Raw genomic sequence first — 21,836 nt, forward strand, 5'->3', positions numbered from 1 at the left:
TTAGAGCCTAAGATTTGTTGTCTCATGATCCCTGCATAAAACGACCATGTTTCCAATACATATGCGGCCAAACCGGTCTCAATTTGTCTCATTTAAACCAAATTTATTTTTTAAACTAGGTTTCTAGATAAGAGAGCCTAGTACAACCTATATCTATATCTTGTCCATCACAACATTAATGACTTTGATTAAGTAAATCTATCTTTTATATAATAAATTTGTTAATCTTTATTGAGATAAGTACCGTTATTAAGTTTTATATTTTAATAATAATATTTATCTATTTTACAGATAGTTATACTTGTTTTAGAATTAGTTATTTCATTATTATAAGTTACATGGTGATTTTAAACATTAGAAGATAATCTAACGGCTAAAGTGATATTTGTATATTATTATATTTTATTCTAATTATCTTTGTTTGTGTTTTTGTAAATGTTAATATGTATGTACTTCCTCAGATTGTTGAACTAGACTGTACAATTAGTTGAATTGACTGTGCAACTAGTTTAAACTGGTATGGGAGGAGATACAAAGAGAATAATTATATTTATATATATATATATTTAAAATGATAAATGTATTTATATATAAGTTTTGCGTTAACAAATATAAAAAATATATATAATATATTCTATAATTAGAATAAAATATAATAATATATTATTATAATTAAATATTAATTTTTGAAAATTAAGTGATAATTAAGCTGAGTCATCAAGATAATCTATATATATATAATGATGCTTAATTTTTAAAGTGTCCGGATTGTCGGGTCGAGAGCTGTGGTTAATTTGGATATTTATGTGAGAGTAAATGGATATTTGGGTCGGATTGTGGGTTGACCCGCTCATAAACTTACAACGGTTAAAAATAAATTTAAAAATGTTATTTGTAGATTTCGAACTTCCAACCTAACAAAATAAGTACAACTCTTTAACCAACTAGGCTAACAACACTTTAAATTTAAGATTCAACACCAAATTTGATGAACGCGAGACATTTTAACAATAAAAGTTCAAATTTTTAACTAACTAATCTATATATATATATATATATATAATGATGCTTAATTTTTAAAGTGTCCGGATTGTCGAGTCGAGAGTTGTGGTTAATTTGGATATTTATGTGAGAGTAAATGGATACTTGGGTCCGATTGTGAGTTGACCCGCCCATAAACTTAAAACGGTTAAAAATAAATTTAAAAATGTTATTTGTAGGTTTCGAACTTGCAACCTAACAAAACAAGTACAACTATTTAACCAACTAAACTAACAACACTTTATATTTAAGATTCAACACCAAATTTGATGAACCCGAGACATTTTAACATTAAAAGTTCAAATTTTTAACTAACTAATCTATATGACTATATATATATATAATGATACTTAATTTTTAAAGTGTCCGGATTGCCGGGTCGAGAGTTGTGGTTAATTTGGATATTTATGTGAGAGTAAATGGATATTTGGGTCGGATTGTGAGTTGACCCGTCCATAAACTTAAAACGGTTAAAAATAAATTTAAAAATGTTATGTGTAGGTTTCGAACTTGCAACCTAACAAAACAAGTACAACCCTTTAACCAACTAGGCTAACAACACTTTATATTTAAAATTCAACACAAATTTGATGAACGCGAGACATTTTAACAATAAAAGTTCAAATTTTTAACTAACTAATTTATATATATATAATGATGCTTAATTTTTAAAGTGTCCGGATTGTTGGGTCGAAAGTTGTGGTTAATTTGGATATTTATGTGAGAGTAAATGGATACTTGGGTCGGATTGTGGGTTGATCCGCCCACAAACTTAAAACAGTTAAAAATAAATTTAAAAATATTATTTGTAGGTTTCGAACTTGCAACCTAACAAAATAAGTACAATCTTTTAACCAACTAAGCTAACAACACTTTATATTTAAAATTCAACACCAAATTTGATGAACGCGAGACATTTTAACAATAAAAGTTCAAATTTTTAACTAACTAATCTATATATATATATAATGATGCTTAATTTTTAATGTGTCCGGATTGCCGGGTCGAGAGTTGTGGTTAATTTGGATATTTATGTGAGAGTAAATAGATATTTGGATCGGATTGTGGGTTGACCCGCCCTAAACTTAAAACGGTTAAAAATAAATTTAAAAATGTTATTTGTAGGTTTCGAATTTGCAACCTAACAAAACAAGTACAACCTTTAACCAAATGTGATTGAGATGTGGTTTGTCGAGGGATAATAGACCGGTATCATTTGAAAATGGTTAAAGAAATATAAATCAAATATTTAATTGACCAAAGTGTGAGGTCACGATGGTAATTATTAAAAAATAATGATGCTTAATTTTTAAAGTATCCGGATTGCCGGGTCGAGAGCTGTGGTTAATTTGGATATTTATGTGAGAGTAAATTGATATTTGGGTCGGATTGTGGGTTGACCCACCCATAAACTTAAAACGGTTAAAAATAAATTTTAAAATGTTATTTGTAGGTTTCGAACTTGGAACCTAACAAAACAAGTACAACTCTTTAACCAACTAAGCTAACAACACTTTATATTTAAGATTCAACACCAAATTTGATGAACGCGAGACATTTTAACAATAAAAGTTCAAATTTTTAACTAACTAATCTATATATATATATATAATGATGCTTAATTTTTAATGTGTCCGGATTGCCGGGTCGAGAGTTATGGTTAATTTGGATATTTATGTGAGTAAATAGATATTTGGGTCGGATTGTGGGTTGACCCGTCCCTAAACTTAAAACGGTTAAAAATAAATTTAAAAATGTTATTTGTAGGTTTCGAATTTGCAACCTAACAAAACAAGTACAACCTTTAACCAAATGTGATTGAGATATGGTTTGTCGAGTGATAATAGACCGGTATCATTTGAAAGTGGTTAAAGAAATATGAATCAAATATTTAATTGACCAAAGTGTGAGGTCACGATGGTAATTATTAAAAAATAATGATGCTTAATTTTTAAAGTATCCGGATTGCCGGGTCGAGAGCTGTGGTTAATTTGGATATTTATGTGAGAGTAAATTGATATTTGGGTCGGATTGTGGGTTGACCCGCCCATAAACTTAAAACGGTTAAAAATAAATTTAAAAATGTTATTTGTAGGTTTCGAACTTGGAACCTAACAAAACAAGTACAACTCTTTAACCAACTAAGCTAACAACACTTTATATTTAAGATTCAACACCAAATTTGATGAACGCGAGACATTTTAACAATAAAAGTTCAAATTTTTAACTAACTAATCTATATATATATAATGATGCTTAATTTTTAATGTGTCCGGATTGCCGGGTCGAGAGTTATGGTTAATTTGGATATTTATGTGAGTAAATAGATATTTGGGTCGGATTGTGGGTTGACCCGTCCCTAAACTTAAAACGGTTAAAAATAAATTTAAAAATGTTATTTGTAGGTTTCGAATTTGCAACCTAACAAAACAAGTACAACCTTTAACCAAATGTGATTGAGATGTGGTTTGTCGAGTGATAATAGACCGGTATCATTTGAAAGTGGTTAAAGAAATATGAATCAAATATTTAATTGACCAAAGTGTGAGGTCACGATGGTAATTATTAAAAAATAATGATGCTTAGTTTTTAAAGTATCCGGCTTGCCGGGTCGAGAGCTGTGGTTAATTTGAATATTTATGTGAGAGTAAATGGATATTTGGGTCGGATTGTGGGTTGACCCGCCCATAAACTTAAAACGGTTAAAAATAAATTTAAAAATGTTATTTGTAGGTTTCAAACTTGGAACCTAACAAAACAAGTACAACATTTTAACCAACTAAGCTAACAACACTTTATATTTTAGATTCAACACCAAATTTGATGAACGCGAGACATTTTAACAATAAAAGTTCAAATTTTTAACTAACTAATCTATATATATAATGATGCTTAATTTTTAATGTGTCCGGATTATCGGGTCGAGAGTTTTGGTTAATTTGAATATTTATGTGAGAGTAAATAGATATTTGGGTCGGATTGTGGGTTGACCCGCCCCTAAACTTAAAACGGTTAAAAATAAATTTAAAAATGTTATTTGTAGGTTTCGAATTTGCAACCTAACAAAACAAGTACAACCTTTAACCAAATGTGATTGAGATGTGGTTTTGTCGAGTGATAATAGACCGGTATCATTTGAAAGTGGTTAAAGAAATATGAATCAAATATTTAATTGACCAAAGTGTGAGGTCACGATGGTAATTATTAAAAAATTTGAATCAAATATTTGATTGACAAAGTGAAAGTGTAAAGTCACGAAATGAAAGATTCATTCGAAAAAAAATATGTAATGAAACATGTGAGAAAATAAGTTGTTTTATCGAAGTGAATAAAATGTGAAATGAGAGCGTTATATTTTTATTTTAATAATTTTAAACATTGAATAAATATTATTATAATTTATTTAATTTATTTTATTTTTATCCTTATCCGTGTGTATCGCACAGAAATTTTCCTAGTTTATGTTAAAAAGAATTATTAAACCAAAATTTATTTGATAGAATAGGACCGGTTAACATAATCTTATTTAAATTAAGTGATTTCTTAATAATAATAAAATGAATATGAAACATTTGTTAGAAGATTTTTTTCAATTAAAGAAAGTGAAATTGCTTTCTATGTTAATAATGGTTTTAAAAAAAATAGTGTTTTGTTATAATTATATTTAAAATTAAAATTGTGAAGTATATATATATTAAAAACAGTGGATAAAACAATATTACCTCAAATTACACATTTCTTTTCTTTGGTATTTTTTTTTTATAACTTATTGATGTATATTTTAAATGTTGTTTCAAATAACTTAACATATCTAGTTTATTTTGGATAAATTTCATGCAATATATTTATATTAAAAACAACAAACTTAACTTGTAAACACTAATTAATCAGTTATTAACAATAGATTTATTTTTAAAAATATATATAATAGAATATTTTATATATTAACATACAAAAAGAAGAAAAAAAATAGAAGTTGAGAAACTTTTATGACATGTTAGGTCATATTGAGATGGATTTGAAAAAAGAAAATACAAAATTTTAGAAGTTGGATTGCAACTTTCTAGCTTGTTATTTCACCTTTTTTTTTCTCATATTTTGCGTCAAAAGTTTATTTCTCGAAGAAAACTAGTAAAGGCCCTAATGGAAATCGAATTGTTCACTTAAATAATAACATAATCTAATCATGAACAATTATTTTATGCCTTTTTGAATGAATGGACAACAAGGATTGCTGAATTAATTCAGCATGCATATGCTTATTCTGAACCTTTCATAAAATTATGGTTTATTGTCCACTAACAAAGAAACACAACAGGAAAGCTTCAGAAATACAGGCTAATAAATACTAAATAATCCCAAATCAAGCTAAGAAGCTTCTACAATCCATTGTTGACAACAATCTGATCAAGCTTATGAACATAGGGTTTAACCATAAAAATTGAACTCTACATTTCATATAGCTACTTACTACACTGAATACAGAGAAAAAAAATAAAAAACAAAAGACGGATTTTAACTGTCATACATATATTTTGTTTTTTTTATATACCAGCATGCGCCTATACAGGTCTTACCAATCCCTACTCCTCGTAAGAGCGAGAAACCGTGCTGTTTTATTTGTCAGATCATTTATCAATCTTCAGGTTATTGCAAATGTGTCCGAGTTCAGGCCTGGCGTTCATCCAAGATGAGAATGTAGTCTCTGTAGCTGATGTGGAGTAAAGATAGGATCTAAAAGTTATCAGGAAGAAGTATCGCCTGCAAAGCAAATACAAATATGTTAAAAAAAGATACAAAATCAAATTATTTTCGCATTTTTTCTTTGGCAGTTCGAACTGACTGACCTTAAAGCCTTGATACCCATATACATGAGGAACGATTTTTGATCATCATCTCCATCAGACAGCTTCTCAAGTTCCTTGTTGTAATACACGATATCATCTTTCAGATGCCCAGCACCCGCACACCTGTAAATTCATCATTCTTAAGAATATAAATAACTTGCGGTATTTAAAAAGGGTCATAAAAATTAAGTGTACCTTTCTATGATAACATCAACATCTTCTTTACTTTGGGGGCCACATGGTAGGACTCTAGTGAGATTTAGTATGTCTCGATAGTCACCATTTCGACGAGCCTCTTCATCAGAGATTCGATAAGGTTGAAGAAACGAATGAGCATTTGTAGGACCTTTTGCTTCAGAATCAAGTCTTATACAAATAATAGCCATCGCATATGAAACCCCTCCAAATCCTGTGTGCGATACAAACAGATAAGAACCTGCAGAGCTGAAAAGGCAAGGTGTTTTAGAAATCAGACCCGAAGTTAGATAACTGTCTTTTAGTGCTAAAACAAATGTCTTACTCATCTTTACAGTATTGAATTGCATCAACATCAGAAGCTAAAGCTTCTCTTTCTCTTGTTAACGGTATCCTGCTATACTCAATATTATAACCCTCATCCTTTAATGCAGCATATACTTCTGCAGGAGTTTTCACATCATCTGGAAATATGTTCTCCCAAAGACCAATCACACTAGCCTGATGTGAAGCTGGGCTGTATTCTTCGCGGTGCAAAAGCATTCTCCCTCCAGATTGCTTGATTTCGCATAGTATATCTTCTTTAAGTCGAGCTTCCATGTGTTCCACCTGTTCTTATTTATTAATTCATACAATTGGATGGAAAATTGTAAACCAAGTGTTTGTGCAGTAAAAACAAAGACTCACCACGGGACCAGTGATTCCCACATGTTTGAGTGTATCAACTGGTTTATTCAGTTCCCTAAGAACAAATGGTGTGCCGTTTATGTAAACTACAGCTTCTTCTCTTAGGTCAGTTATAATCACTTTGCGGACAAGCCCTTCTCCTGCAGTGTTTGGTTGGGTGCCTAGATATGATAGCATCTCTTTCGCACCCATAATTGTTGGAGTTGCCATACTATAGACAGGGTAACCATCCACCTGCAGGAAAATTGGTACTTTCAAATGAGTTCATAATTTAACAAAGAAAAAGTTATTTTCAACTGATGGACATCTAATATACATTTTTTAGTTGGCACAATAAATGGGAACTGTAATAAAACAAAACAAAAATGAATGGCAACTTTTTCTCAAAAATATAAAATTCAGAAATTTTGAAAATTCAGAAATTCTCAAGAATATAAAATTCTGAAAAGTTAAGTGTTTATTTGAAATAAGTTCATGTGATAAGTACTTAACCACTTAATTCTTTAGATTCAACTCAAATTAAACTAGAATACCTAGCTTAATTCAGTGAACTATGAATGACTTAACTCGGTAGTACAGTATGAGCATTCAAAAGACAATTTTAACCCTTGAAATTTAATTAAATTACGTCACTATAAGGGTAAAATAGTCTTTAAACACTTTTCCGACATTAGTTTCACATTTTATCAAATCAACTTACATACCAAGTACTTAAAATTCATTTATTTTCATTTGATTTGTTCGGCATTTATTTTCAAACACTTATCTAATTAGACACTTAATATTCTTTATTCAATATTCAACACTTAATTTTCTTTCTTGATTGAATTCTACAAGGGCTTGTATCACCTTGATAAGGCGTAAATATTTGAAAAAGATTGCGTTTTACCTTGTAAACATGCGGTGCACCATGGATTTGGATACTACTTGAAGTTCTTTGACCAGGAAAGAAATACATCTTCAGTATAGAGCCCTTCCCTAGCACTGAACCATTACGATCCCGTACAATAGCCTCCATCACTGCATCTCCATGTTGAGATTCATGTGGTGCTCTCAACTCCTCCTGTAGCCAACAATACACAATACACATTATCAAAGTATCAGTGAAAATAGATTTTTGCTTAAATGATAAAAAAAAATATTAAAGGCCAGATGGCATATGGAAGAAGATTTACAGGGACTGTGAAAAAGCGTCCAGGTCTCAATCTTATGCTCCATTTCATTGCTTGCACTTCCGGTCTTTGATGTAACCAGTTTTTGAATGTCATCCTAGATTGGCTGCCTTTTTCACAGAACCCATCAAAAGATTCACTTCCAAGATATGCAGCAAAAGCAATTAAACGAAAATAACGTTCAAGGTACTCTGCCCCTCGATTCAAAGCCACTCTCCTTTCTCTTGGCTCTACATTTTGTTGATTAAATACCTTTCTATACTGTAATACAGCTTGGCGTATATTCTGCAGAGAGGAGCATTTATCAATAATAACATCTAAAGCCTCCCTACAGTCAACCCCGTTATCAAATAATCTTGTAATCTTCCACAACAATAATATATCATCTATCACGAAAGCATGCTTGCTCTCCTTTCCAGGTCCAACCATTGTAGAAATTGAAGCATTCATAGTTTCATCACCGCTTGATATGTCACCATCTGTTTCTTCACGAGGATTACTGTCAACTAGGATTCTGATTGGTCGACCATAATCAATTCGAAGCTTCAAAAGACAAGCAATTACAGTACCAGTGGTTGTCCTCCCTATACCCATCTGATTGAGAACAAAATTAACATAAGAATGAAGCGAAGAGGAGACAAATTTTAACCCTTTTTTGTTTTCTTTTCTTGAGACCCAGGTTTTTTTAGATTACTATTTGACATATATCTAGAATGTATTCAAGAAAATTGGTCAAGAGAACAAGGACTAACCTGGCAATTGAAAACAAAAGCAGTATCCTTAGAAGCTGATGAAATATTCAGAGCCAATTTGTCAAAGTCCGAACTTTTTGGAGCTTTTCCATCAGTTATTGGCATACGGGCATACTTGATAGGGAATCCCTCAGCCTCCAAAGATGAGAAAACATCCAATGGGGTCTGGATTGCATCAGAACTCACTTGTTCCCAAGCATCAAATATTTTCCCATCATCAGTTTCATGGATAACCATTATAGCACCACCATACTTCTTAGATTCCCGCAGTATATCTTCCTTTAGTCGGTCTTCCATCCTCTCAACTCTCTCACGATCAATTCCCTGGATAGAATATGGCAAAAATATCTTAAGGATTTAAAAAGAAGCCTAGCATTGTTCATCGTATCTTGTGATGTCAAGAAATAGATGTATACCGTATACTCAAGCATGTTCTTATAGGGTCTTTCAACCTCACGAAGTACAAATGGCTTGCCATTGATATAAATAACAGGTTCTTCTCTCATGTTGTGCCAAAGTACAGGTATTCCATCATTAGATCTATATATTCTCCTGATGACAGATCGAATGCCATCTATGGTTGGATTTGCAACACCATAAACGGGAAATCCAGGTATTTCCCTAAAATTTGGTGCACCGTCAACTCTATCTGGTAAATTAGGGTTTTGATAGCCAGGGCAGCGGTCACTCTTAAGGACAGTTTGACGCCCAAGCACTTCACCGTTCCTTAAGGCTGCAACGACACTCATCTCACAAGGGCGGCCATCAGCAGATTCAATAACTCTAAGCCCCGATAGATTAGAGTTGGTGTAACCAAGTGCACCCATTGGATCTCTCCTAAGCAACCTATACAGATTTTTATTATGTTTTTAGATAAAAAGTTAACACAAGACATCAAATTTATATCATAATGTACACTGCATGTAAAGATATAGATGTAAATTTGCATAGTATTTACGAGTTAATCCGAAAAAAGTTGCAGAGTAAATTCAACAATATATACTGCCATTCAACCAAGGAAACACATTATGCTATTTCCACATATTGAAATATGAATCTATTTGATTGTTAAATGTTTACCTGCGAAGGATACTGTACAACTCTGGCCTTGCTTTCATCCAGTCAATAAAACTGCTTTGACCAGAGGATTCGGGTGAGAGTGTGGTTCTTTCAGTATGGAGGTAAACAGAGAAACATATGAGGAAATAATATCTTTCGAGGTATTCCACAAAAAAGGAAAGTGATGCCTCCCTCTTCATCTCATCTGTTTGACGCAAAATACTATTACGATATGTAGCAATAGCTTCACGTAGGTTCTGTAACTCAATTCAGAATGATCATATCAGAAGAAGCAACAGACAATAGAAAAATGACAGACATGAATTCTGAAGGGTAAACGTATAAGAAAAACAACTATTTAGGAGGGCATACCTGCATAGCAGCACACTTATCAATTACTTTGTCCACTTGCCTTTTTCCTTCAAGACCACCCTAAAGACAGATCACAAGCAAGTAAAATATACAGGATCACTGCTATTAGCATTACAAGAAAGAACATGACAGTTAATCAAACAAAAACCTCAAGAACCCGAATCAGACTTCTAATAACTCCATATTCTCCTCTGCGAATTGCCTCCTCTGAGTTCAATAAATTGTCTGAAATTGAGGAACTGTGTCCTGAAATTCTCCCGATTGAATTAGACCTTGGAATACCTACAGATGCATGATTGAAATGTCAAAACAAATGTGTACTTTTATGACTCAGATTCTTTAAACATAAATATGTTTTTGCATATTCATAAGGATTTTATTCAAGTACCATTAAAACAAATAAATTCTAAAAATATGGATCATAATATAAAAGGCTGTACTCCCAGTAATTTTATAACAAGTAATTCATTACCAGAAGCCCCAATTCGGTTAAGATAAACCAAGGTCGCAATGACCATTCCAGTTGTAGTTCTACCACGTCCCATTTGACAATTAAAGATCACCTCTGTACTAATATCGGCTCGCAAAATTTTCTTAAACTGGAAAATAAAAGTTAGAAAGGTCAGAAATCCACTTAGACAAAATAAGGATAGAAGTTGGTTGCATTTCTGCAGATTAATGATATCCTTGATGCCTAAGAGAAGCAAGTAGCCCATTACCTCATAAACAACAAAAACTCAAGCATCCCAAATGCTAAAGGAAACATCACATGCACGTGAGCCCGTACAGACTCTATATATATAACTAAAAGCAATTATCAGACCTAAATCTAAGTACGTGATTCTCACCAAACTATCAAAATCCTGCTCCTTGGGTGATTTTTCATCTGTTATTGGAATACGTTCATAGTCAACAAGATAACCATGTGCTTGTAGCTCTTCATACACCTGAAATGGGCACAAAATAAAAATAAAACTAAATAGAAATGGAAAGATTGGGAATTCTTTTTAACAGTCCACATGGCTGAACAAAAAAAATTACCTCAAGTGGTGTTTTAACAGAATCATTTGTTATTGGTTCCCACTGATCAACCATCTGACCGTCTGGCAGTTCATCAGTTACAAGAATCTTATTTCCGTATCTGCTTATGTCAGTTATCAATAAAGCTTGCAATCATGGAAACACCAAAGTGCAGCTAATGGTAATAATAAACTAGTGAAACACTAGATCCAATTGTTAAGAAGAAATAAAGAGGCGTTGAAAGAAGTACCTCGAAGATTCTAGAAGAATATCTTCCTTCAGACGAGCTTCCATTTGCTCCACCCTATCCCTGTTGATGCCCTGATTTAGTGAACAAGTTAGATAATGAAATAGTACATATGTCTAGAAGATGAAAAGAATGAAGTAAAACAATATCTTTTAAAACTATAGTATTAATTGAAATAAATAAAATTATGTCCACAAAACAATGACACACCGTGTACTCTAGGTTGGAGAAGGGTCTCTCTACATCCCGCAAAACAAAGGGGCGCCCATTAACATAAACCACCTGGTTCATGAACAAAATTTAGTGATTAGAAGAGCGAGAGAAATGGAACTTAACATGTTGTGAAACATGTCACACATACATGATACATAAAAGCTACCACAACAAGATCCTTAATATGATCAGTTTTTAGAAATATTTGCAGTTGCATCACCCTATTCCGGGTTTTTTCTTTGGAGGAGGCTAGCACAACATCCCACTGTCGTGACCCCTGCTTCAATGAAGGTGTGTTCATGGGAATCGAACTTGAGACATCAGTCTCTTAGTTCTATAAGCTTCTGAACATCCTTTCTGAAAAGAGGTCCAGAAACTTCTGAACATCCTCACACACAACTTTTGCAACATTATCATAAGCATTAAAATGACCATCCTCACCGGTTCCTCACGAAGACTAATCCAAAGCACACGCATTTGTTTCCCTTCTATTTTAGCTTCAATATGGTTGAGAACATTCCGAATACCATCCACAGTGGGGATCGCAACACCATGAACATGCAAAGATTCAGCCTATTGCATAAAACAGATTAAGGGGAGAAATAGTAAGATGAGTAAAAATCCCACAAGTGTTAGATTTGCATAATTCAGAGGCAACATTGGTTCTATGATCAAGAATACCGGTATAACTGCTGATAAACACATGAATCATATAAACAAGTAGGAACATGATTTTATGGATGCCAAGTTGTCCACAAATAGAGCCTTATTAAGCTACAATATTTATCAAACTCAAGTCAGATCCATAGTTGAGCTCAAATGATTAACAAGTTCCAATTTGTTACTAGTGTTTAATTGTAAGAATACATTATCATCACACTTGCTTTTTACACAAATTCTGAGTTTTCTCAGATATAACAAGGAAATGAACCCAAAAAGACTAACCATATTCATTTCCAGTAAAACTTCCAGCTAAAACATACTGTTTTTAGCAGGAGGAAAAGTGATAACTAGTTAATGACATGAATTACTTGAGCTCCACGAATAACATATGACATTAAATGCAAGGCTGGATGCCCTAGCCCTCGGATGAGTTCATTTCATGAAAATCAATTAAACCTCCATTCCTTGTGACTGGATAATAAACAGATCAATAAGCAATAACCTGGCGATAATTGGGGGCTCCATCAATCTGAGGAGATAAACGCTTGTTTTGGCAACCAGGAAAATGATCGCTCTTGAGAATGGTCTTCTTACCCAGAACGGACCCACCTCTCTGTCGCATCACCTGCTCGAGTTCTTTGGGTATCAACATGATTTCTCTCTCGAATATACACCAATGTAGATGCGATTACAAATTACCGACAACCCACTTCGAATTGACAAGTACCCAAAAGCCAAATAGGGCTTTCCGACTGTGGGTATAAGCAAATTGCAAAACGTGATGATATAAAAACTGAAAGAGGGTAACAAAATCCTCTCTTTCTCCGCCAGAAAGGAAATTGCGCGAAGTAGTATGGTAATAAACTGGAATGGGCGGACAGAAGGAGAAGAAATCGGATGGATAAACAACGTCACTATGAGGAAGAAAGCAAATATGTATATATGAAAGAAGGATTTAAAGGAAGAGGGCTGCAGGACAGGACGACTGATGACAACAAAAAGAAGGAAATACGGAAACTTTTGTATTGCTTGAAAGTAGGTAGTCTAGTAGCATCGACCACTTTTAACTTTTTCATGAAAATGAAAAGAAAAGAAGGTAAGGATTACAACAATGGCATATTCCCTTCATTTGATCCTGACCCATGAATCCCTGAACCCTGATCCTGATCCATGAATCCCTGAACCCTGATCCTGAACCCTAATCCTGACCAACCTTTCTTGCTGGCTAAATCCAACGTGAAAGACATTCATCAGTGAAATCTGTAAAGGCATTATTACGGTCAGCCATATTTGAACAAAAAAAAGTTAAAAATGTCATTGAAAATAGTTTATATCAAAATGTTAACAAAACTAATAGTTTAAGGATCGTTTTCCAAATTTAGCGAATGCTTTTTAAGACTTCATTTATAGATTTACTATTTTAATAAGAATTAAACATTAAATGTTCAACAACATATATCAAAATATAGAGTTGTGATAAGGAATGTTTACTTTATTGGATTTTATTTATTTGATTTGGGTTATTTGAAAAAGAAAATAGATTATTAAGTTATAACTTTTTGGTGATAAAATAATAGATTATTATATTAAAATATTAAAATATTAAAATATTTTTGTATATTTAATATTTTAATTTTATGAAATTAAATAATATTATTAATAATTTAAAGTGATTGATGATAAGTATAAAATATTATTTAAAATAATTAAATAACTCATTTAAAATAATCTTTTTTGAAATGAGATTATAAAAATATTATAATATTTGAATTATTTGAATAAAAAATGTTCAAAATAATATAATATATATAGATATATATAATTAAAGAATATTATAATGTTTTAATTGATAATCTAAGTATATGGACTTTGTGGTCGAGAATTTTGGTTAATTTTGATATCTAACTGCGAGTGAAGTGAGGGTCGGTAGGGTAAATTGATATATATAAGTCGGTAGTGGATTAATCTCTGCCTATAAACTTAAAAGATTAAATAAAAAATATGATATAAAGAAGTTTTAAAATTGCAATCTCACTATAAATTTAACATTTTAATCGGTAAGTCTAATAACATTATATATTTTAAATTAAACTTTAAAATTGATAAAAAAATATGACATTTTTAATTATATAACTTTAACATTTTAAACAACTAAACTAATCATATTTATATAATTTATATATAATATATAATATATATATATATATTCTTATAATTATTTGTATATATAACATTATATATATATATATAATTCATATATAAATTATTTAAAAAAAATAACAATCTTAAGTAATGTAATAGTTAAGTGTTCATTATGGATAATAAAGATTGATGGTTCGAATTTCACCTAATACAAATTTATAATAATTATGAAGAGGAAATAAGAAATTTGTTAGTTGACGAAAATTAGCTGGTAAGTGAGTAAGAATAAGATTGTTGTTTGACGGTGAGTTGATAAATGTCGATAAAGAGAAGATTGTTGGATAATAAGAAATATGTTGGTTGACGGAAATGAATTGGGATAATAAGAAATATAGTGATTGACGGAAGTCAATTGATAAAAGTCGGTAAAGAGAAAATGGTTATGTAATAAAGAATACATATTGGTTGATGAAAATGAGTTAATAAAGGTATAATAGAAAATTGTTAAGTAATAAGTAATATTTAATTAACGAAAATAAGTGAGTACAAAGAGTATTATAAAGTTGATTTATATGATTATGATAATTTTATTTTTAATTATACGAATTTTGTTAATGTGATTATAAGAGTATTGTGTGAAAAAGATTGATTGATTATTTAAACAATTTTATAAAATTAGGAATCATTATAATAATTTTTAAATTAAATTTATAATATTTGTTTTCATGTTTATTTGAGGAAGCAACGTAGCAATAGAAGGTGTAAGTGGTCAACCATCAACAGCGCCTCCAAAATACACAAAATCCTATCCTATCTGGGCTGCGCATTTATTGACACGTCAATTATTATTTTATAAATCAAAATAAATAAATATATTATTTAATAAATAATAAATTTGAAAGATAATATATATTTCCCCATCTTAATATTCGAAAATTGCTAGACGGGTCACTGGATAGAGAGTTCAACGATTGACCAACTTTATGGTTTAATAATATATCTGTTTATTTTTTTTAATAGGATGGTAATTTTAAATTAATTTGATTTGCTATTCAAATATAATGTGTTTTAGTAAATTATAAAATTTATTTAAAAGTACATTTTACTCTTTTAATTTATTCAAATAATAATAATATAATAAAGATAGTTGTGTAATATTTTCTTTTTAATCATACTTTATATATGATGTTAATGAATAATTGTTTACTATATCTTATCACTTTATATATATAAGCTTAAAGAGTTAATTTGAAGTCAAAATATATTTATTAGTTTGATTGAGCTGATTTGCAATTTATTTTATTTGTTAATAAATAGTTATGTTTAAGAATTAATTGAAGTTAAATATATTTAGATATTATTTGATAACTTAATTTAATATATTAAATACTTATTTTTAAACACTAAATTTAATAAAATTACTATTCTTGAGTATAATTCATCCCTAAATTTAATAAAGAAAAAGCTAAATACAAAATTTAATAAAGAAAAAGTTAAACACTAAATTTAATAAAATTATTATCCTTTATTATAACTTATCACTAAATTTAACAAGAAAAAAAACTTAACACTCAATTTAAAAGAAAAAAAAAATTTAATAAAAGATATGATAAGTTGAGAGAATTTGAAAAGAACGGGACAATTGTCTCTCTTCTAGTACTTTATTTTTTATTTTTATAACAAATGTAATGTCAAGTTATTTCATCTCATTCCGTTATCCTATTACTCATTTTAATCAAATTATTATTATGGATAATAGCTCATCACTAAATTTAATAATAATAAAAGAATTCAATTCATCATTCTAAATTTAATAAAATTATTGATAAATTAAAAATTTCATTTTTATCTCCTAAGTCTAACTAATTTTATTCTTTTTCTTTTTGATCATATCTCATCATATTTTGAATGTTAAAGATTAATTTCAAATATTATAAAATTTGAATGTTAAAATTAATTTCAAATATTATAAAATAAAAAGTGATTATATTAAACTTTTGTTATTTATATAATCTAAAGATCAATTTTATTTTGATATTTACATAATCTAAAAATATATTAATAAATTTATACTTAAAATAAAAACAAACAATACTTTCAAGCAATATAATATGACGTGGCGTAAAATGGATGACATGGCACCAGCAAGTTATTGAAACACACGAAAAATCACGAGCCAGTCACAAGCTGGAACGTGCATGTATGAGTAAGAACCGATGATAGCCACGTCAGCTTCTCCTATAAAATAGAAGACCCATTTCCTCATTCTTAACCGCGGAAAGACAAACGGTTGATTCGACCGGAAAATATTTCCGCCTCTCGGTTCAAATCTCTCGCCGCATTGTTTCAATAATTCATTCAAGAAAAAGGAATTAGGGTTTCATCAATGGCGTGTTTGAGAGTCAGTAGATTTCAAGTTGGAGCTAAATCGGTTTTATTGGTGAAGGAAAAACACAGCATCGGAAAACCTTCTATTCCGATCGTATGTAATCGCTGTTCGAAATCGAGATCGCATCATCTGAGAGTTGTAGCTAATCCTAATTTCACCGAAACCGGAGCTTTTTTAAGATCGAATCAAGCTAATTTGGCAATTCCATGGGAGAGTATTCCAATTGACGATGTTGATGAGAAGGAGAAGGAGAGGGAGATTACTTCTGAAAGACTCGATCAATGGTTGAGAGAATCAGTCACAGAGGTTTGTTAGTTTTCAATTTTCAACTTAAATTGATATATGATATGTTTCACAACCCTAACCCTAATATTTTTGTATCCAGATTGTTAGCAATATAGACGAGGCGCCTTTCCTGATGCAAATACAATCGAATGGGGAGATGGTGATGGTGAAAGCAATACCAAATGGATGGTCGGAGATAAAACAGAGGTGGGAAAGTGGGAGGTGTCGAAAGCCGAATGGAATAATCTTAGTTAAAGAACTCGAGTCTTGTTCGATAGAAGATGATGATGATAACGGAGATGGGAATTCGTCGAATACTAAGGTTTGGGGGATATTGATTCAAGGGAAAGGAGTGAACTCTGCTTGTTATGTGCTCAAGACATGTAGAGTTAAGTCTACTTTTGGGTACTCTACTCATTTTTATGTGTTTAGAATGGATTCTTTTCAAGAGAGTCTTGAAAACCAGCTTAAAAATTTATGGTTGGTTTAGGGTTTAGATTGATTACATAATACTTTTTACTTTCTGAAAGATTTGTACAGAAATCAGACTGTTATTCATTGTTTTAGTTGAGAAAGTTTACATCATTCTTCAGCTTCAAGCTAATATTGTAACAGTTGTATCAAAATAAAGAATCAATCTTGTAGAGAATATGGCCTTCTTTGCACGAGGAATGGTATCTATAGGAAACTCAACTCCACTCTCGGAGCAATGTCAGATTGAGGGATGATATATTGATATTCCTTCCCCACTCCCCACCATGACCAACATAATTGATTGAACAATTGCACTGATTTCGGTTGTTGTTGTATCACCTGCTCATGATTAATGAAATTGTTAAGTTCCGGGATCAATTTTCGACAGATAGTGAAGGTTTAAAAAGAGTGGCATACATATAATGATATTGTCTGCTATGTGCAGTAATCCATTGATAAACTTTCAAAGTATTTTCCTTGCTCTGAGATACCAATACATGAGGAAGAAAGCCACCACGGCACCAACTATTATTCCGGCTGTTGTGAACCAAAATGCCATCTGCAATAAAAAAATGTCAGTCATCATGAAGTCGAGAAATGAATTGGAGATGATAGATAGATATATACCACATGTTCTTCGAGGTAGGACTTCAAGTTCATGCCAAATATACCTTCATCCATGAAAACACGCAAATTTAACCAGTATTACAATTGAAGACATCAGTGTAATTGCAATTGCAAAAAGGAAGTTTACCGGCAACCAAGGCACCAACTGCCACACAAAATGTCCCAACCTGTAGGAGCAGTTCTACTCTGCTTACCTCTAGTCTCCGAGAACTGTTTAAGGAATAAGATAATTTTTAGATTTCGAATTATGGGTACTGATTAATTTTCAATTTTTGGTAGATATGAAATTGGTATATTGGTTTCTCTAAGAGTTTTATGGATCTGTTATATACAAACCTCAAATTGACTGCTATTGAGTCTTCCATCTCTTTGGCAGAGTCCAAAAGCCTTTCAGCTTGACCATGACAAGATTCACATCTGTAATTTCAACATGAGATATAACAATGGAAGATACATTAAATTTTAGATTGATTGTGAAATGATAATAGACTAAACATGTATAAGGAAGTTAAATAAGGACTAGTAAACAACCTTTGGAGGTAGTTCTCAAGAAGCATTTCAATTTCTTCCTCCTCTTCTACAATGGGAAAGAAAAGAGACATCAAGAAGAAAATTCTATCAATGACAACTCAATAAAAATTCCTCACCTTCAGCAATTTGCTTTTCCAATGGTACGTCGCATTCCATGGCATCATTCCCTTTATTAAGAGTGCAATTCCTTCCCATGATGCATATACGTCGTATTTCATGAGGGTCTTCAAGAATATCAAGAAGCATCTGCTTGAGAGCCCCAGCTCTTGAACCCAATTCAACCTGAAAAACAGATCAATGCCAACAGCTCAGCTGGAATTGAAAAGAGGCAGTCAATGAAAAGGCACACATTACCAATTTTTGCTTGCTAATACGAAGTTCTTCCAAAACATCAGCAGTTAACCGATTTGGTAAAACTTCAAGTAAGGCTTCAACCTGAAACACACATACGACGTGCATATTCTTATATAAATGCTTCTATAGTTCACAACTGGATTTATTTAGGAAATTATTCAGTGTATTAAATGTGCCATTTATCACAAATGGTTCATCATAATCTTCTTTGTTGTTTTGCCAAATAAGTAATTTTATCATTATGCCATAATTATCAAACTGGAAAAGTAGCAGCATCACACCTAATACCAAACCTTACTATAGAAGAAAAACAAAAATGGACGACTTAGTGCGAGCATCCACACTTACACGTGGCTCCAGATTCATCAATCTATGTTCCAAACGCTGCACTCTTGATTGCAGAGCTGCTTCCACGACCTTGAATGTAAATACACATGAGAAAACCTTGTAATATTCAAGTCCATATACTAAGAGTTCAATCTTACATTATGTAGAACACAGCTAGAAAAATCCTCTTTTTTCTTTCTACCACAAACTTTTGTCGAGGAATTAAGCAAGAAAACAACTAACCTCAAGCTCAAATGGCATGGATGGCCCTCCATTCATATTCTTAGGGTTTAATCGTGGCAATAATGTATCAATGAAAGCTTTTCCTCCGTTACTACAAAGACAAACAAGGGAAGTCATCAATCTTAGCTGATCAGAAATTGAGTTTCACATTTGATAAACGTAGCCAATTTATTCCTAGTCATTTACCGATTATAGTTGAATATGAATACATGTTCTTTCATAGCTATTGCACGAAGTGATCCCATGTTTAGCAGGATTGCATGCTCCCGGACCTAAAATAGAGAAGATACAGGATTGAAAAAGCGCCATGACAAACATAACAAATGTAGTTTTCTCTTGAATACCAGCAAAGAGGGCATGGAGTTTGTCAACCACAAGGAAGGATCAACACTTCGAACATCACGAGGGCGAAGACCTGATCATTTAAATTTGTCAGTCACACAATTCCTCATCATTAGTTTGTTCTAGCTTCCAATGCAGATTCACTAGAAGCATAAATTTAAAGAAAAACAAATTATACTAGCACAAGAAAAATGGATCACCACTCGACTTCAACAAATGGCGTCTGTTTATTTTCCTCGTAGATACCATTCCATTGGCCCTTACTTCAACCACCTTTATAACAAAGAAACATTCATAATTACAGTCGCAGATTTGAGCTAGATAGTGTGATAACAATTAACAAACTATCCGAAAACCTGTGAGATCTTATTGACAGAAGATATTTGAGTCAATTAATTATTCTCATCTAATCAATTTTATATTAAATGAATCATTTTCAAAAAAACGATACAGCTGAAGCTTCAATATCATTACAGTCGCAGATGAGACTAGTACCTCGTAAACAGGTTCACGTATACCAAGAGAAAGTGAATCACTGGAAGAACTGCTCAAGATTCTTGACGAACCATTCGGTTCAGATAACGGCTGAACAGAGCAGTTATCAGTACGAAGCTCAGGTCCGATTGCATCATCTTCAACAGATGATTGATCGCTCTCACCATCAAGTGTTTCGACATCGCTCAACTCTATCTCCTCCGTCGACTTCGTCGAGCATTTCACTCTCTTCAATTCCACCGGATGCAGACTACAGTTGTCGTTTTGAAGAACAATCGGCCGGAAAACAGTACTGTAACCGGCTAGTAGAAAGCGTCTGGACGGAGGCGTGAGATATTGAGCCGGAAATTGTAGAAAAACGACTTTAGGAGAAGAGATTGAAATCGAAGCGAGAACTGCCATCTTGGAATTTGATCTACAATTGAGCCAATGTGCATCTTATTATGATCGGATATAGTAAGAATCTTTAACTTTGGATTACTCTTTAGTCTCTCACTCTAGTCATAATTGTGTTGTATAGCAGAATTCGTGGCTGTGAATGTCCGCCATGGAAACGCTAAAATTGCTTACTTGATGTTGATCTTAAGGGAAATTTGAAGAAATGACATAATAATAATAATAATAATAATAATAATAATAATAATAATAATAATAATAATAATAATAATAATAATAATCCTTTTTTAGGATATGACCCAAAATTTATAATGGTTAAAAATGACTAATAATAATAAGAAAAATGATAAACTCAACCAAAGTAAATTCACAAATCAACGTGGTATGACATATGGGTAGGAGAGAAAAAAATTTCAAAATGTCCCGAAACGCTTATTTTAGGTCCCGAAACGGCTTTATAATGTCCCGAAACGGTCATTTCAGGTTCCAAAACGGTTATTTCGGGACCAATTTTTTTCCTTCCCAAAATGACCGTTTTGGGACCAAAAATGAGTATTTTGGGACTCGAAATGAGTGTTTTGGGACCCGAAATGAGTGTTTTCAGGACCCGAAATGAGCGCTTTCGGGACACCGGACGTCGGGACAACCTGGCAAGCCACGTCAAATTCGTGAACCTGCTTTTGTTGAATCTTTCGTTGAGTTTATCATTCCTCTAATAATAATAATCATTTTTTAGGAGATGACCCAAAATTGATAATGTTTGAAAAATGGCATTTTGGATATGTACAAAGTCAAGAGGTGGCCTATGAAATATTCAGAAAAGTATGGTTCGACGTCATAAAAATGGGGGAAATATAATAAATATTAAGGGCATTTCATAGGTCACCTCTTTGCGTCACGAGAATACATATTTCGCGTGATGCGAAGAGTATTTTGGACCAAAAATGTAATTTTTGTAAACAT

The 21,836-nt window shown here is 31.9% G+C and overlaps 3 protein-coding genes across 4 annotated transcripts; 1 reads left to right on the forward strand and 2 right to left on the reverse strand.

The window, feature by feature from the left end:
• Positions 1-5,365: 5,365 nt before the first annotated feature.
• Positions 5,366-13,312, reverse strand: LOC124920257 (paladin-like). 2 transcript variants are annotated; one of them, XM_047460703.1, is made up of 19 exons: positions 12,771-13,312; positions 12,047-12,178; positions 11,603-11,674; positions 11,396-11,466; positions 11,167-11,266; positions 10,974-11,072; positions 10,598-10,724; positions 10,274-10,407; positions 10,126-10,185; positions 9,775-10,010; positions 9,111-9,540; positions 8,695-9,018; positions 7,946-8,536; positions 7,660-7,833; positions 6,771-7,004; positions 6,409-6,692; positions 6,084-6,332; positions 5,889-6,011; positions 5,366-5,802 (listed from the first exon to the last, which is right to left on the reverse strand). In XM_047460703.1, exons 1-19 carry the CDS (start codon positions 12,918-12,920, stop codon positions 5,670-5,672), a joined length of 3,723 nt encoding a protein of 1,240 aa, XP_047316659.1. In that variant the 5' UTR covers positions 12,921-13,312; the 3' UTR covers positions 5,366-5,669. The 2 variants fall into 2 exon arrangements, with proteins under 2 accessions (XP_047316659.1, XP_047316660.1); XM_047460704.1 differs by lacking the exons at positions 12,047-12,178; positions 12,771-13,312 and having other exon boundaries at positions 11,396-11,455; positions 11,603-11,666.
• Positions 13,313-16,668: 3,356 nt separating this feature from the next.
• LOC124920259 lies at positions 16,669-17,669 on the forward strand. The gene is made up of 2 exons (XM_047460706.1): positions 16,669-17,105; positions 17,185-17,669. The coding sequence occupies exons 1-2, from the start codon at positions 16,797-16,799 to the stop codon at positions 17,572-17,574; spliced, it is 699 nt and encodes a 232-aa protein (XP_047316662.1). The 5' UTR covers positions 16,669-16,796; the 3' UTR covers positions 17,575-17,669.
• LOC124920258 (magnesium transporter MRS2-11, chloroplastic) lies at positions 17,616-21,016 on the reverse strand. Its single transcript, XM_047460705.1, has 14 exons — positions 20,478-21,016; positions 20,183-20,255; positions 19,985-20,055; positions 19,827-19,912; positions 19,641-19,731; positions 19,419-19,487; positions 19,071-19,151; positions 18,833-18,998; positions 18,717-18,762; positions 18,522-18,602; positions 18,313-18,395; positions 18,186-18,229; positions 17,976-18,117; positions 17,616-17,897 (listed from the first exon to the last, which is right to left on the reverse strand). The coding sequence occupies exons 1-13, from the start codon at positions 20,877-20,879 to the stop codon at positions 18,022-18,024; spliced, it is 1,389 nt and encodes a 462-aa protein (XP_047316661.1). The 5' UTR covers positions 20,880-21,016; the 3' UTR covers positions 17,616-17,897; positions 17,976-18,021.
• Positions 21,017-21,836: the final 820 nt, after the last annotated feature.

Source organism: Impatiens glandulifera, chromosome 1 (genome assembly GCF_907164915.1).
Source record: "Impatiens glandulifera chromosome 1, dImpGla2.1, whole genome shotgun sequence".
Classification (NCBI taxonomy): Eukaryota; Viridiplantae; Streptophyta; class Magnoliopsida; order Ericales; family Balsaminaceae; genus Impatiens; species Impatiens glandulifera.

Coding starts and splice junctions, on each gene's coding strand:
- LOC124920257 (XM_047460703.1), bottom strand. CDS start 12,920: ATGTTGATACCCAAAGAACTCGAGCAGGTGATGCGACAGAGAGGTGGG. Junction 12,179..12,770: donor GAGCCCCCAATTATCGCCAG/GTTATTGCTTAT, acceptor TTTATGCAATAG/GCTGAATCTTTGCATGTTCA. Junction 11,267..11,395: donor ATTCTTCTAGAATCTTCGAG/GTACTTCTTTCA, acceptor TGACATAAGCAG/ATACGGAAATAAGATTCTTG.
- LOC124920259 (XM_047460706.1), top strand. CDS start 16,797: ATGGCGTGTTTGAGAGTCAGTAGATTTCAAGTTGGAGCTAAATCGGTT. Junction 17,106..17,184: donor TGAGAGAATCAGTCACAGAG/GTTTGTTAGTTT, acceptor TTTTGTATCCAG/ATTGTTAGCAATATAGACGA.
- LOC124920258 (XM_047460705.1), bottom strand. CDS start 20,879: ATGGCAGTTCTCGCTTCGATTTCAATCTCTTCTCCTAAAGTCGTTTTT. Junction 19,488..19,640: donor CCATGCCATTTGAGCTTGAG/GTTAGTTGTTTT, acceptor TTTACATTCAAG/GTCGTGGAAGCAGCTCTGCA. Junction 19,152..19,418: donor TGATGAATCTGGAGCCACGT/GTAAGTGTGGAT, acceptor TGTGTGTTTCAG/GTTGAAGCCTTACTTGAAGT.